The sequence below is a fragment of the Chionomys nivalis genome, chromosome 9, assembly GCF_950005125.1.
Source record: "Chionomys nivalis chromosome 9, mChiNiv1.1, whole genome shotgun sequence".
Taxonomy (NCBI): domain Eukaryota; kingdom Metazoa; phylum Chordata; class Mammalia; order Rodentia; family Cricetidae; genus Chionomys; species Chionomys nivalis.
The window spans coordinates 24,437,463-24,451,297 of NC_080094.1; the positions used below are offsets into that span (position 1 = coordinate 24,437,463).

A 13,835-nucleotide genomic window follows, 5' to 3' on the forward strand; every position below is an offset into this window, starting at 1 on the left:
CCCGGAACATTTTTGTTTGTTTGTTTCCTTTGTTTTCATTTTTTAAGACAGGGTCTCTCTACATAGCCCAGGCTGTCCTAGAACTCATTCTGCACACCAGTCTGGCCTCTAGCTCACAGAGATATATCTGCCTCTAACTCCTGAGAGCTGGGGCTAAAGGTACTACTATGTGCTACTATGTCTGGTTTTTAAAAAAATTAAAATTACCTTTATATATTTCAGGGAGGGCAGTGAGACATGACACATGGAGGTCAGAGAACAACTTGCAGGAATTGGTTCTCTTCGGTAACCATGTGGGTCCTAAGGATTGAACTCGGGTCATCCAGATTAGCCATCCAGCTTGCTGAGCCATCTTGCTGGCCCCATCTCACTTCGGGGCTTTTGCTGTTCCCTCTTCCTGGAAAGCTTTTTGCTCAGATCTTAGTATGTCTGACTCCAAGATACCTGCTATTTAAGGCACCTCTCCAAGCCTACCTCCTCAGAGGGGCCTGCCTAACCCCTAAGAATAGCAGTCACTTCCTGCATTATTTACTTCCATAGTACCCTGTTTCCATCACGGCCCCTTTCCTGCAATTTTGATGACTGACAGCTGGTTTATTTGAAGGCCATTCATCCCACCCATTGAGGAGTTTCAGGAGAGTGAGACCTTGAGAAGCCCATGAACATGTTCCCACCAATGTTTGCAGAGTGAGTGAAATACCAAAAAAGTATCAGTAAAGCTCATGTCCTACCTTTAATACTTCGTGGCCCCCATGAAGAAGTGGGCATTTACTGGGCATCTTACATAACAGATACCCTCCCATCCAATATCATCTTGAGTATTTATATACATGGCACGCTGCCTATCCCACAGATGATAAAGATGGGGTCACCCAGCCAAGGTGGAAGCTGTCGGGCAGAACCTGGAAGCATGAAACATGCTACTGCAGGTCCCAACAGGATTCAATTCCAAGTCTGGTTCTGCACAAGGTTCACCAGACACACTAGCCTCAGCTCAGGACTGAAAATCAGGCATTTAGGGTCTGAAAAGCAGACAAAGATCTAGACTGATGGAGAGGGGCATGGCTTAGTGGTTATTCAAGTGGGTTCAGATGAGGTCCCCACCATCTACAGGATGCCCTCACTCAGTGATCATGAGCACTGCCAGGCAGAACACTTTGGCTCTCAGAAAGGGAACCCGCAAAGGCAGATAGAAGCCCCCAGACCGCAGCGATGGTCATCTTTGGCTAGAAGGACTCCTCAGAACCCCAGTGGAGTCCAAGCTGTCTCGAAGCTAGCTGTGTTATGGAAACTGGCCTTGAACCCAATCTTTCTACCTCCTTTACCACCACACCCAGCTCCCAGTGGTCACCTCCTTAAAGTGGGTATGGTGGCACAGATCCAAAAAGAGATCATGAGAAGAGAAAGAGGAAAAGTGACTGTGGAGTTGTTGGTGTATATAAAGTAACATGGAAATGTAAATTATCTAAAAATAATCGATGTGACACGCAGGGAAGTTGGAACTTGGAAGACCCCTTAGGTTCTTCCAGCATCGATTGGCACCTACTGTGTGCCAGCTGCTGTGCCAGGGCTGGGAAATTCGGGGATGAGTCAGATAGGGCCCTGAGCATCTGGGTCCTCTGATTGGAGGGGTAGGAAGAGTGAGCTGTAGCTCCCACCTGAGAAGGGAAGGCCTGTCTGTGTGTGAAACTGTGAAGGGTGTCAGGCAGAACTAAGCAAAAACCCCACTCCTTCCTCATGACCTTGAGCAGAACAGGCCCAACTCTCCAATCCCCAGAACCTTCTGGAAGATAGAGATGTCTTCACAGCAGCCAGGGCCTAGCACCCAATAGTCCCAACGACTCAGGTACGGGTACCTAGTAGTTCTGAGGCAGAAAATGATCCTGTTCTGGGACTCAACTCTTGAGTGATAGCAAACCAGTAAGAGTGACCTGGGGATGGGGGGGGGTGGCCCCCAGGGAACAGCAGAAAGGATAGATAGTGCAGTAATTTCTTAGGCCCTGATAAGAAAGGAAGGCAGAAATCCTGGAGAACTGGTCTGAACTTTTACTTATGCTTGTAATTTCATGGAGGTGGGAAGCGCTATACTGGTCAGATCTGCTCAGGTACGAGGGGACGTGAAGTTTGTTCACCCAGGGATTCTAGGTCAAGGTGCACCAGGGAAGGTCAGGCTTCCCAGCACAGGCTTGTGGGTGTGTCAAGGTCTTCAGCGGCACTGTGAGGTGAGGTTGGCTTTAGTGAGGCCACGGGACAAGGTGACTTCTGTAGGGCCTGGGGCTGCCCACCCCCACCTCCATTAAGGCAAGGGCGTCCAATCTTCGGGTAATTCAGATGAGGCAGAAAGAGAGGAAGTTTGGGGGCCCAAAGAGTGGTGACTTGGGGTTCCCCGGCGGGAACGCTTCTGTTCTGGCACCCGGCTGACACTGACACCAGAGAGGTCAGGCCAATTCCGGAAGGGACGGAGGGAGAGAGAAGAGCCTGTCCACACCGCCCGATTTGGGCTACCTCGGCTAGGACGACCCAACCCAGGAGGCCGGGGACGCTGGTCGCTGGGCGAGGATCTGTGCCCTACTCCCCGCGGGACAGCCAGCCCGTTCCAGCAGAGCACGGCCTTAGGTTGTGGGCTGGGGCGGCCAGATGGAACGCAGTCCCTAGCTGGGTACTGCGCGCCTGCGGCTGCTGCCCTCCGGTCGCTGCGGGTGCGGCGGCCCCCATGCCCCCAGGGGCCCGGCCGGGCGGGGCTGGGCGCGCGGGCGCGGGAGGGAGGGGGGGCGGGCGGCGGCGCAGGCTGCGCCGCTCTAACAGGTGGGATCCCGCGGCGTGGTGGAGGCGGGCGCGGGAGGAGGAGGAAGAGCAGCGGCAGCGGGAGCCCGAGCCGGAGCAGGAGCAGGATGAGCCGCACAAGCTGACAGCCACCGCTGCCGCCCGCGCCCAGGCTCGGTCTCGCTCCCCGCGCCCGGGGCCGCTCCCCGCCTCCCGCCTTCCCTGGCCGCCCGCGGGGCGGCCCGCCCCCTCTGCACCTCCGGGCCCGGAGCTGCCTCCATCGCTCCTGCATCCCGGCCGGGGGGGAGGAGGAGGCGGAGCAGGAGGCGAGCCGGAGCCGCCGCCGCCAACGCCGCCGCCGCCGCCGCCCGAGCAGGACAGAGCGCGCCGCAGCCCCGCGCGTCCGGCCGCCGCCCGCGCCCATCCAGCAGCCGCGCCGAAGCCACACCGCGGGACAGCCCGGGCTGCGGCGCGCCCCTGCCCAGCTCGGCCCAGCCCAGTCCCAGCACCGGGCGGCCCGGTGGCCGGCCCGCCCCCGAGGGCGCCGGGCGCGGCGAGAGGATGCCGAAGCCGACGCTGCTGCTGCGCGGGGGCTGGGAGCGTGAGCGCAGCCCCGGGGACTCGGAGCTGGGCCGCCAGTTCCGAGACTGGTGCCTGCGCACCTACGGCGACTCGGCCAAAACCAAGACTGTGACACGCAGCAAATACCAGCGGATAGCCGAGGTCCTGCAGGGCGGCGGCGGGACCGGCGCGGGCAGCGGCCCGGCGGCCGGCGAGAAAGGCAAGTTCCAGTTCTGGGTGCGCTCCAAGGGCTTCCGCCTGGGCAGCGGCCGGGAACCCAAGATGGGCCAAGTGGTGTATGTGCCGGTCAAGACGGGCTCGGTGAGTGCGCGCGCGGCGGCTGCGGGCCAGTCCCGCGGCAGGGCTCGGGGCGGGCGGGGGCGGGGTGGGGGTGTGGATGTGTGTCCGAATGGTGTGTTCTTGGGGTTGTCGGTGTGTCTAACCCACCCGGGCGCGCGCGTTCTGCTCACCAACCCTCCCTGGACAGCCTGGGCAGCGCTCTGGGTTTGGGGTGTCCCTGCCCCCCTCTGCGCCGCTGCCCGGGCCGTGGCTGTGACGGCGGGCTGTCCCGGGCTGCTCACCCCAGCGTGTTCTGTCCTCCCGTCCCCTCCCCCTCGCCCCCCCGCCAGCAGGCGGCTGCTCCGGAGCTCTAGCCTCCCCCCTCCCGCCTCGGGGCCGCCTGTCCCGGGCGCCTCGCGCTCCCGCCCCCGGGCCGGCTGGGCGGTGTGTGTGCTGTGTGTGTGTGTGTGTGTGTGTGTGTGTGTAAGGTGGTGCTGCGGGGGTGGGGAGGCAGGGGCAGAGGCGGGACGGGTAGTCCGCTGGGCCTCCACGCACCAGGGGAGGGGGCCAGCCTTGGCACTGTCGCCCCGACCCCACCCGGCGCTGGCCCGGGGAGGGGCAGCAGGAGCCGCAGCCTGGCGCAGGAGCAGCCTCCCAAGGGTGGGTGGGGCGTCCCCGCCGCCCCCCGGGCTCCGCGCTCCCCCCACTATGGGACAGGGGCGGCATGACCTATCCATCCTCTCCCCTCCCCCGTCCCCCGGGCCGGCCCGGGTGGCGCTGGGGAGGGGGCGGGTAACCGCAGCCCCGGGGAAGGAGGAGGCCAGTGGCCGGGCGGGGGCGTCCCCTTCGGCCCGGGGCGCCCTGGAGAAGGCGTGTGGCTGGGGCCCCGCAGCTCCCCCCGCCGGGACCTCATTGTTCTGCAGAGGGTGGGGGCTGGGGGGGCGGCTGTTCTTGGGGCACTGCTGAGCTTTGAACTTTCCGTCGCCCAGACCTTCGGGTAGTCTGTTCTGTCCCCGGCCCGGGCCAGCCTAGCTTTCCTCCCCGCCGCCCCTCCCTGGCCTCGCCCGGCCGGAGCGCTAGAGCCCGGCCGCCCCGCGCCGGCCTCCCTCCTCCCTGCTCCCCCGCTCCCCCCCTCCGCGCTCCTCCCCCGTCCGGCGCGCCCGCCCTGCGCTCAGCCCTGTCCCCGGCCGGAGCGGGCTCTTCACACACAATTGATTCGGTCGTTACGAAAAGTGCACTTGTCCCCTCCCCCTCCCCCTCCGGCGGCCGCCCGGGCCGGGCCCGCCGGGTGAGGGGACCTCGAGGGAGGGAGGCGGGAGGCAGGGAGCGGAGCCCGAGGCGCCTCCCCCCCGCGCCCAGGGGACGGGGCTGCAGGCCGCGGGGAGTGGGAGCCGCGAGCGCGGAGGGCGGGCGGCCCATCTGCGAGGAGCGCTGATAACCGCGCCGCTGCCGCTGAGGCCGCCAGCAGCCCATCTGCGCCGCTGCCGCCTCCGGCCGGACAGGGAACAGGGGGCAGGGCCGAGGGGCGCGCCCACCGGCTTCCCGGAGCGGGAGATTGGGCCACGTCCCTGCGGCGCGGGTCACAGAGACCCCCAGCGCAAATGGGCACTCGCTTCCAAACCCAGGGAGTCTGGGTCATTGTCCCCTGCTCCGATGGGCCAACGATGACCTCCCTCAACCAAATCACTGTCCATTTGCCCTTATGGGGCAGGTGAGCTGTCACCTCCCACAAGCACACTAGGTCAGCCCTTCCCACCCTGCCAGTTTGGGACTTCCACTTGGTTCTCCCCATCCTGAGCTAGCCCTTCCTCCCCCAGGTGGTTTTCCCCAGGACAACTACCCACTAGCCCTGTAGTTAGATCCTTGCCTCCAGCCTTCAGGGCTTCCCAGGTCAGTCCCCACCTCATCTTTCTCCTGGCTACCCTTCCCATCGGCTTAGAGTCTTGCCCCAACTCCTTTTTAGGTAAGATCCCCAGTCCACCCGCTATTGGAGTTCAGGTGTGGTGATGCTCCCACACCTGGCAGCTGGTTGACTGGCTCTCTGTGGGTCACCCACTCCCCTAGGGAGTGGGAATCGCGAGGCAGTTTGTCCATCCCTTTATTCCACACAGCTGTCACCGCAGAATACCCCCTTCCCATCCCCTAGCAGAAGCCGGTGCTAGGCTTGGGCTCAGGTCCTGCCTGAGCTAACTAGCTAGCTGGCTGCTTCAGCCCTTTCCCAGTCCCACTCTGTCTCCCTTGCCTGCTTTTCACAGCAGGGACCTGACAAGCCTCCACCCTGGCTCTAGACCAATAATAAACCTTCCCCAGGGGACCACCTGCCTGGGAGGCAGAGAAACGGGACCCAGGCCTCCCTGCCCAGGCTGCCGGGAGGATGACAAACACAACAGGCATGCCCTCCTGTGACAGCCTGCCCCTCCAGTTCTCCGTGCCTGCTTGCCTGGCCTGCTTGTCCCCAGAGAACCTGTTAGTTACCTGCCTGCCACATGCCTAGCCAACCAGAGCCGGCCACTGGAGATGTCCAGAGTGGTGCCACCCCATTTCCAAGTATTTTCCTGGGGTGCTGTTATCATTTTTCCATTTCCATTTTCCTTTTCGCTGATCTAAGGAGCAGTGCAGACCCTGCTGGGAATTCTGAGGCAGCCACGGCCTCTTCCTAGGAGGGGCTGAATGGGACCTTTTTGAAAGCTGTAAAGGTCGTCCCTCTGCCTTTACTGATCCACACGCATACACACGTGTGCAGGCATGCACATGGAAATTAAAGTTGTCATTGCTTCTGGTGTCGGTGGGAAAGATTCTGTAATTTGTCTTGGGTGGGTTTTTGTGAAGGTCATTGGGCCATAAACCTTTGTCTATGACATTTATTTGGTTTCTCCAGGCCTTGGGGTAGACCCTGTGCCATTGAGATGAGCACTGGGCATTTGGAGTGGGTGGCTTCTCTTGGGACACCCAGCAAGGAAGACAGGTGTGGCTGCAAAGTGGTAAAGTCTGCAGAGACTCCAGAGGTAGGGCAGAGAATCGAGGAGCCAGAGATAAGCCCACGGATGGCTTCAGTGATCCGAGAGTGACCGTCATATGTGACCTCTCTCTTCTCCCCCACCCCAGGTCCCCTTGCCTCCCCCTACAGTTCACTGAAGAGCTGTCTGTGGTCAGGGCTCTTTCCCCAGTTTCCGGGGCCAGCCTCAGGTCGATGATCTGACACTTGTCCTGTCCCATCTGGCCCTGAGCTTTTCTGGGTGTGTGTGACAAAGGCTTAATCTGTCCGGACGGGGCAGGGCAGAGAGGAGGGCGCAGGGAATTACACTCAGCAGGGCCTCCTGCAGCTGGGGCCCATGTGGGGGGTGGGGCTTGGCGGGGGAGGGAAGCCTAGCTTTGGGGAGGCAGGCTGGTCTCAGTGTGCAGGTTGTCACAGGAAGTCGAAGGTGCAGGCAGAAGACAGAGAGGGCGGAGTCCCTCACTGGGGCTCTGGGGATAAGATCTTTAATGATAAGAGCCAGCCGGGGCCTCTGGCTGGGGAAAGCCTGGTTAGGCTAATTTATTATTTCTTGTGTTTGGCCTGTTTTGACCACATAGGGTGGCTAAGCAGGGGAAGTGGAACCCCTTGGAGGGGAAGAACCTCTGATTTTGTTCCAGCCACATAGTGAGCCCACTCCTCTTTTTTTTTTTTTTTTTTTTACCTGGCCTCTGAGTGGGGCTGTCCCTGGGACCTGGAAAGGCCACAGGTCAGGCTGGGGCAGGATCCTGAACCAGTTGCCTACCTAGGTCAAGAGAATCCCAAGGCTCTTTGGAGAGAGAGAGTCTTAGACCAACCATACCATCTTCCATTACACAAGCTGAGGCCCCGGGGAGAGGCATCTCCGTTGGTGGAGAGCTAGGACTGGGGCATAGGTCTCTGAGCTCTACCATGGTCTCTGCTGGGGCTAGCACGTGCTTTGGTTCCCACCATGAGAGCCATATTCCTCCAGGGTCCCCTGTGTGACTGCCCAACTCCACTGTCAACACGAGGCTTCTGCGAGCTGGACCCCAGGTGTTGCGCTGGCCAAATTGACTAATGGTGGTCTTTTTCCTGTTTGCAGATGACGTTCATTTAGTGGAAAGCATTTTCACAGTCTGAAATCTTCCTCCCCAGAGCTTTTGTGTAAACCTTTGGCACCTGCGGCCACTGGTCCAGGGCGGGAAAGGGCTTCTGGTACGCAATGTAACACTGTAGCAGGCTTTGAGTAACAGGCTTCCGCCTTTAGCGGGAAGGCCTACCTAAGTATTCTCTTTGGCCTTCTTCAAGCTGTCATCACACCTATGTCTCTCTCTGTCTTTCTCTTCTTTTTTCTTCCATCTCCTTTAAAACATGTTTAAATTTGAGATAGGGTCTCCCTGTGTAGACCAGACTGGTCTCAAAACTCATAGAGATCTGCCTGCTTCTGCCTTTCAAGTGCTGGGTTAAAGGCAAGCATTCATGGCACCTGTTCCTCAGTAGGTGACTGTGCCCGTCACTGGGCTGAGATGCCACTTCAGCTTGTGGGACTCTGACAGCAGCATAGAGGCCAACACTGCTATTACCATCACCTGTCAGATAGGTAAACGGAGGCTCAGGGAACTTAAAAAAATGTCCCTTAGACCACAGTACTGAGTGGGCAGGCCTTGAGCGTGGGTATTATCTCCTACACATTGTTGTCCTGACTCTGACGTATACTGGAACCTAATGTAATTTGAATATCTAAACCCTTCAAGATAGATATTTCAGTCTGAATTTGTTTAGAAGAATCCCCTGGTCAAGAAGTCTGGAGTTGTAGATTGGTGCCGTGTAAGATACCTGAGGTTTTCCTGGAGCACAACAGGGTAGCCATGGGTGAGGAAGGCCTCAAGAGACTGAGGGGGGAGTTGACAGTGGTGTCTGACACAGGCCCCTTTTAGCTTTCTCAGTAGTGGCTGAAGGAAGGAAGCCTTTTCATTCGTTAAACCTCCATAATTTGGGTAACAGGGTCATGGAGCCTTGGGGAGGTATTTTAGAGCTGAGAGTCACTTGGATACTGAATGTCAGGCCATGGCTTTCTGTGACCTCCTCTCTGGCTCTGGGTCACTCCACTGGGGTGGGGGCAGCGTGTACACTTCTTCCTTCACTAAGTAACCCGCCCTCTGCTCTGTGACCTAAATGGGCTACCTTCCTGTCAGGAAGGCCAGACTCTGAGAATGCCACTGGGAACACTGGTAGGTGGGTGAGAAGGAGTTGGAGCAGAAAGCCTGTGGCTAGGCTCTCTAGGGACAAAAGGTGATGGCTTCAGACAAGCCATGGCCTCTCCACCTCTTACCTTAGAGGTTATACCGCTGATGATAGAGTCTACATGAGCATGAGGTCGTGGGATAAAACACATGTGCACAGCGTGTATGTGTAGAGTACACGGCACAAGTCCGCCATGGGGGTATGCCTGTCCGTGTGCTGGCTGAGAATGGTGGTGGAAATGTGTGCGGGGCACCGGTGTGTGCAGGTGGAGGGAGGTGACATGCTTGTGATGTATGTGGTTGTGAGCGGCTGTGTTGGCAGATGTGGGAGCACCTGGGGTGCCGCGCTGGCAGGCCATGGTGTGACTGCATGTGAGGTTCTGGTGGAAAGCCCTGGCTGGCTGGTGGTGCGCTGTTCACGGGTTCTCTTCATCACAGCTAGGCTAGCCCAAGCCACCACCCTGACTCCAGTGTCCCTCTTGGCCACCTGAAGCCAAGTTAGAGAAGATGAGTGAAAGATGGGGCCTTGCCCCCTTGCTGGGAACCCAGATACCTACTTGATAGCCTCTCCCATCCCCCAGATCCAAAGTCAAGTCCCTAGGGCAGGATGGATGCTCTGGGGAGAGAGGTCTGAACTTAGGATCTCAGCTCCACTTTGGTGGTGGGTAGCCTGCCAGCCATCTGCAAGCCTTAGCTGCCTTGCCGGGAAAACAGTCAACGGATGCCAAACTCGGACAACCTGGAGAAGGCACTGTTGTCCTTGAGGATGGTGGTTAAGGAGTGTGCTCAAGGTCACCCTGCTAGTGTAAAAACCAGGTCAAGCCCCTGAGTGCCAGAGCAGGCAAAGGGGTAGAAGGAAGCTGGGTGGCAGCCTGCTGTGGCACTGGCTTGTTAGAGTAAAGAATGTATTTAGACATGGAGTGGCACTCAGGGCAAGGGCTTTCCAGCCCCAGGACCGTGGGTTTACAGTCCTGCTCCAGCCTCTCTTAGGGGACTGCTGTGAAGCTCCCGTCTCAAGGCACACAGCCCACAGACAGCAGTGTTTGGGAAAGTTAGCTGCTTTGTGAGCTTCTTCAGCTTTGCTTTTCTCATCCCGCAAACGGGGATGGTCATGGACGTTGAATGGGACCCAGCCCGGTCCCTGGCACTCAGTATGCAGCTGCAAGGATTTGGTCCCTTGAGATTGTGCCTAAGGCGTCTCTGTGTTGCTGTGCCATCAGGGGCTGGGGAACTTGGTGGAAACTAAGTACCCTTAGTTCCTTGTACCCCTTTTTGCTGCTAGGAAGGCTGAAGGGAGGGGAGGTTTACCCCAGCTTGGTGGGTCCCTGTTGAGTGCCCTACCCACCTCCTGCTAATCCATTAGGCCAGGGTCTGAGCAGGTCTCCCAGTCACCCAAGCCTCTACCCTATGCCAGTTAGTGTTCCCCCCAAAATGTGGGACTAGCGAGGTCAGAAACCCTTCCTGGGTTCCCCATTCAGCAGGGCTCAAGCGCTAGAGCTCTGTCTGGCCTTCTCTGCGCTCTGGGAGGGGTGACAGCCCAGTGTCCTCAGCCTCCGCCCACCCCAGACTCACAGAGCCCTTGCCTGAGGGCCATTCTGAGGCTTCCCAGACCTCTGTCAGCCCTTCCACCTGCTGGCCCAGCCTGGGGAGGCAGATGCCACCCACCCTCCCTCCCTTTCCTCTTCCCTCCTCCTGGTCCTGTTCAGCTGCAGCTGCAGGCCTGGCCTGGGCAATTCCAGGGGGTGGGGAGGCTGGAGGGAAGCTGCTTGGCTCTGGAGGACAAGGTCACCAGCTCCTGCGTCTTCATTCCTCTTGGCCACCGTGGGACGTGTAACTCCTCTGATACAGACAGGAAAAGTGAGGCAGCGCGGAGGGAATTCACTCACAGTCCAGCAGAATCCCAGAGCTAAGCAAACATCTGGGGGTCTGGTTGTAAAAGCCCAGCCCCTGCCCCCTTGATTTCAAGCCCCTCCTCCTCATTTACTCCCTCCATCCTACCCTTCTGGGTCATCTAGGAAGTGTTTTACCTCTTTTATCTCTGATGCCTTACCCAGCTAGCTCATTTGAAAACCCTGATTCTGTCTTCAACATTTCAAGCCCCACATCTATGTCCTCCACCGCCACCAGCTCTGGCTAGCCTGAAGGGGCATCAGCCTTCTGCTGGCTCCCAAATCCACTCTGGCCAGAGGATCTCTTCTTTATCCACACAACCAGAGGAGACTTTTCGAGGAGCAAGCCAGAGCCCTCCAGGACTTTACCCGATTCCTGGATATAGCGGCACACACCTGTAATGTGACTGTCAGTACTCAGAGGACAGCTTGAACGCAGCTGGGACGATGGAGTGAGACACAGGATCCCCCTCACTCAAAGCAGGGGTGGAAGTCACAGAACCCGGTGAGATCTGACCAGCTGCCTGCGGAATTTACAGCTTTCCACTCTGCCTCATCCATCAGGCCACACCCTACTGGCTTCTGCTGTTTTGCAAGTGCGCGAGGTCCCAGGGCCCTTACCCTGCTGTCTCCCTTCACCCCAGTTTTCTGTGTGGGCGGCTGGCACTGTTTCCTTGAAATCTTTGCTAAATACCACCACCTCAGAGAGGTTTCCCTGAGGTCTCTTGGATGTTGTCCCCATCTCTCTGTCTTTCCCGTCACCCTTATGTGACTTGGTAGATGGTACTGCTTCTGTGCTCTCCCTCATGATGGCAGTTTCTGCAGGTCTCTGCCTGTTCGGTTTACTTTACATCCCAGAGGCCTGGGGTAGCCCCTGCCCCTTGGGGTTCCCTGCAGGGAAGGGTCGCACAGATACTCCTCTCTGAGTCAAACTCTGGGGACTCTCTGTCCAGCCCTGCACCCCAGGGCCCAGAGCCCCAAGCACAGACATAGCCTTCAACTCGTGGGTGCCTGGAAAGTCCTCAGGGAACTGACCTTTGACCTGGGCCTTAAGGTGCCCAAAGCATCATTTAGTGAGCCTAGAAATGAAGTGGCTGTAGCTAAGGCAAGGTGAGTGCAGTTAATGAAGCCTTTGCAGGATGGAATCTGGCTGCCTTTCCCCATGCCTGGGGGTTGGCCACTGATTTAGTCTGCTCAGATCAGAATAGCTTCAGAGTCCTGAGAACTGTACTGGGGAACCTGGATGGGACCAGTTGGAGGTGAAGGATCTGGAAATATGCTATACCTGCAGGGTAGTTGAGTAAGGATGGAGGTTAGGATGGTTTAGAAGGAGCCTTGGAGTCGTGGAGTTATATGGGCTCTGGAGAAAGGAAAAAGGGGTTCAGTAGGAGAAACAACCATGGGAGGGTGCAGGCCTGGAGACTCTCTTTACAGGAGATGGGACAGCAGCTGAGATGGGGTGATAGGTGGGGATGAGATGGGAAGAGAGGCATCCAGGGAACCAGGAGATGTGTAGGTGCTGGCGGATCTGGCTGAGGCTGTAGGTGGCCGAGTATGGAGGGTGTGTGGGGTGGCAGAGGTGTATGTGGGTAGGGGGGTGGCAAGGGTGTGGGGTGGCAGGGGTGTGTGTGGGTGGTAGGGGTGTGGAGGGTTCTGGGGTGGCAGAGATGTGTGGGGGTGGGGGGTGGCAGGAGTGTGGGGGCTACAGGGGTGTGTGGGAGTGGCAGGGGGTGGGGGCACTCTTGAACAGACTCTACTAAGTCGAATCTAGGAAGTGTCCACAAGCCCTAGGGTGGCAGGAGGAGGCCAATAAGGAGCCCTAGTGACTCAGGCTTCAGTGGCCAACTCAGGAGCCACCATGAGCACAGGAACCCTGGACTGCCTGGAACTTTCCTGCTGAGTTGGGACCCATCATCCCCTACTCCTGGAAGGCCTCTGCTTGGGTGAATGACTCAGCGTTTCTCAGCATCTGAGGATTGGTCTAGCAGACATGGAGCCTTCCCTCACCAGGCCAGGCCTATGGGTGTGAGGGGTGAGCGAGAAAACATGAGATCCATCCATGGGCTGGCTCCTAGCTTCCCCAGTCTTGAACAATCCTCAGCCACCTTGAGAGGTTGTTGTGACCCCATTCTGCAGGTTAACAAACCAAGGCACAGCCTGTGCTGGGCACCCAGCTAGGTAGCCACTAGCGACCTCTGATTTTTGTGTTATATATATGTATCAGAAAAAGAGGTCTGATGGCAGTTCTTCAAGGTTGGTGGGAAAATTAAGGAAAGAATTGAGTTAAATGCATTACATAGTGGGCTGCCATTCTCATGGGTGTGTGAAGAGAGCCACACAGACACTTGGTACTCATGACTGGGCTAGAGCCCAGGGAAGACCAGAGGGACACAGGACAAGTGGCAGCCCTGCCTTTAGAGCCCCACCAGTGACTGTGACATTGAGTAAAAGGCTTGTCTGTTCTGATCATGGCCCTTTGGACTGACACAGTCTGTACCCTATGGTTTGGTGGGATGGTGGCGTGAAGTTGAAGCTCAGTTTGCTAGGCCGGTTAGAGTAGGGGCTGTTGCTCCATCTCAGGCACCTGGGGAAGGGGAGGCTCCTGCAAAGATCCCAAAGGCAGGTCACTGTCAGCCTCTGGTGAGAGCCTCTTTGGGGCAGCAGGAGGGCTGGATGGGGGAAGAGGCTCCTGGAGCTCAGTCACTGGCTCTAGGGACCTGGAGCTTTTCCAGGACTCTGGGTTGAGAGGCCTAGGGGAGTCAAGGGTTATGGGTGGTATTGTTTTGGTGATGGTGTTAGAACCCAGGGCCTGTGCGTGCTGTACCCTCAAGCCCTTTAGGTTGACGCTGAGGCTCTCTGCATGTATGTGGAACACTGGGGAGTTGGAGTTAGGGGGCTGGTCTGAGCCAGGGAGCTCTGCCATTTACTACCTTGTGGTCTTGAACACATCCTTTTTAACCCCAGTTTCCTCATTTATCCCATGGAACAATTGAACTGGTGGTGTAGCTCAGTGGTTGTGATCTTAGCACGAACAAGGTCCTCTGTTCCATCCTCAGAACCACAGAATATTTACTCATCTGTGTGTATGTGTGCCTGCATGAGTTTATATGTGCCATATGTATACGG

General features: G+C 58.0%; 1 protein-coding gene across 2 annotated transcripts in view; it reads left to right on the forward strand.

The window, feature by feature from the left end:
• The first annotated feature begins 2,933 nt into the window (after positions 1-2,933).
• Positions 2,934-13,835, forward strand: part of Nol4l (nucleolar protein 4 like) — a 120,201-nt gene continuing 109,299 nt past the window's right edge. Inside the window, exon 1 of one of the 2 annotated variants that reach the window (XM_057780825.1) lies at positions 2,934-3,645. In XM_057780825.1, the coding sequence (XP_057636808.1) occupies positions 3,325-3,645 (321 nt within the window). In that variant the 5' untranslated portion in view covers positions 2,934-3,324. The remainder of the gene's footprint in view (positions 3,646-13,835) is intronic. The other variant, XM_057780824.1, reaches the window with a different exon arrangement.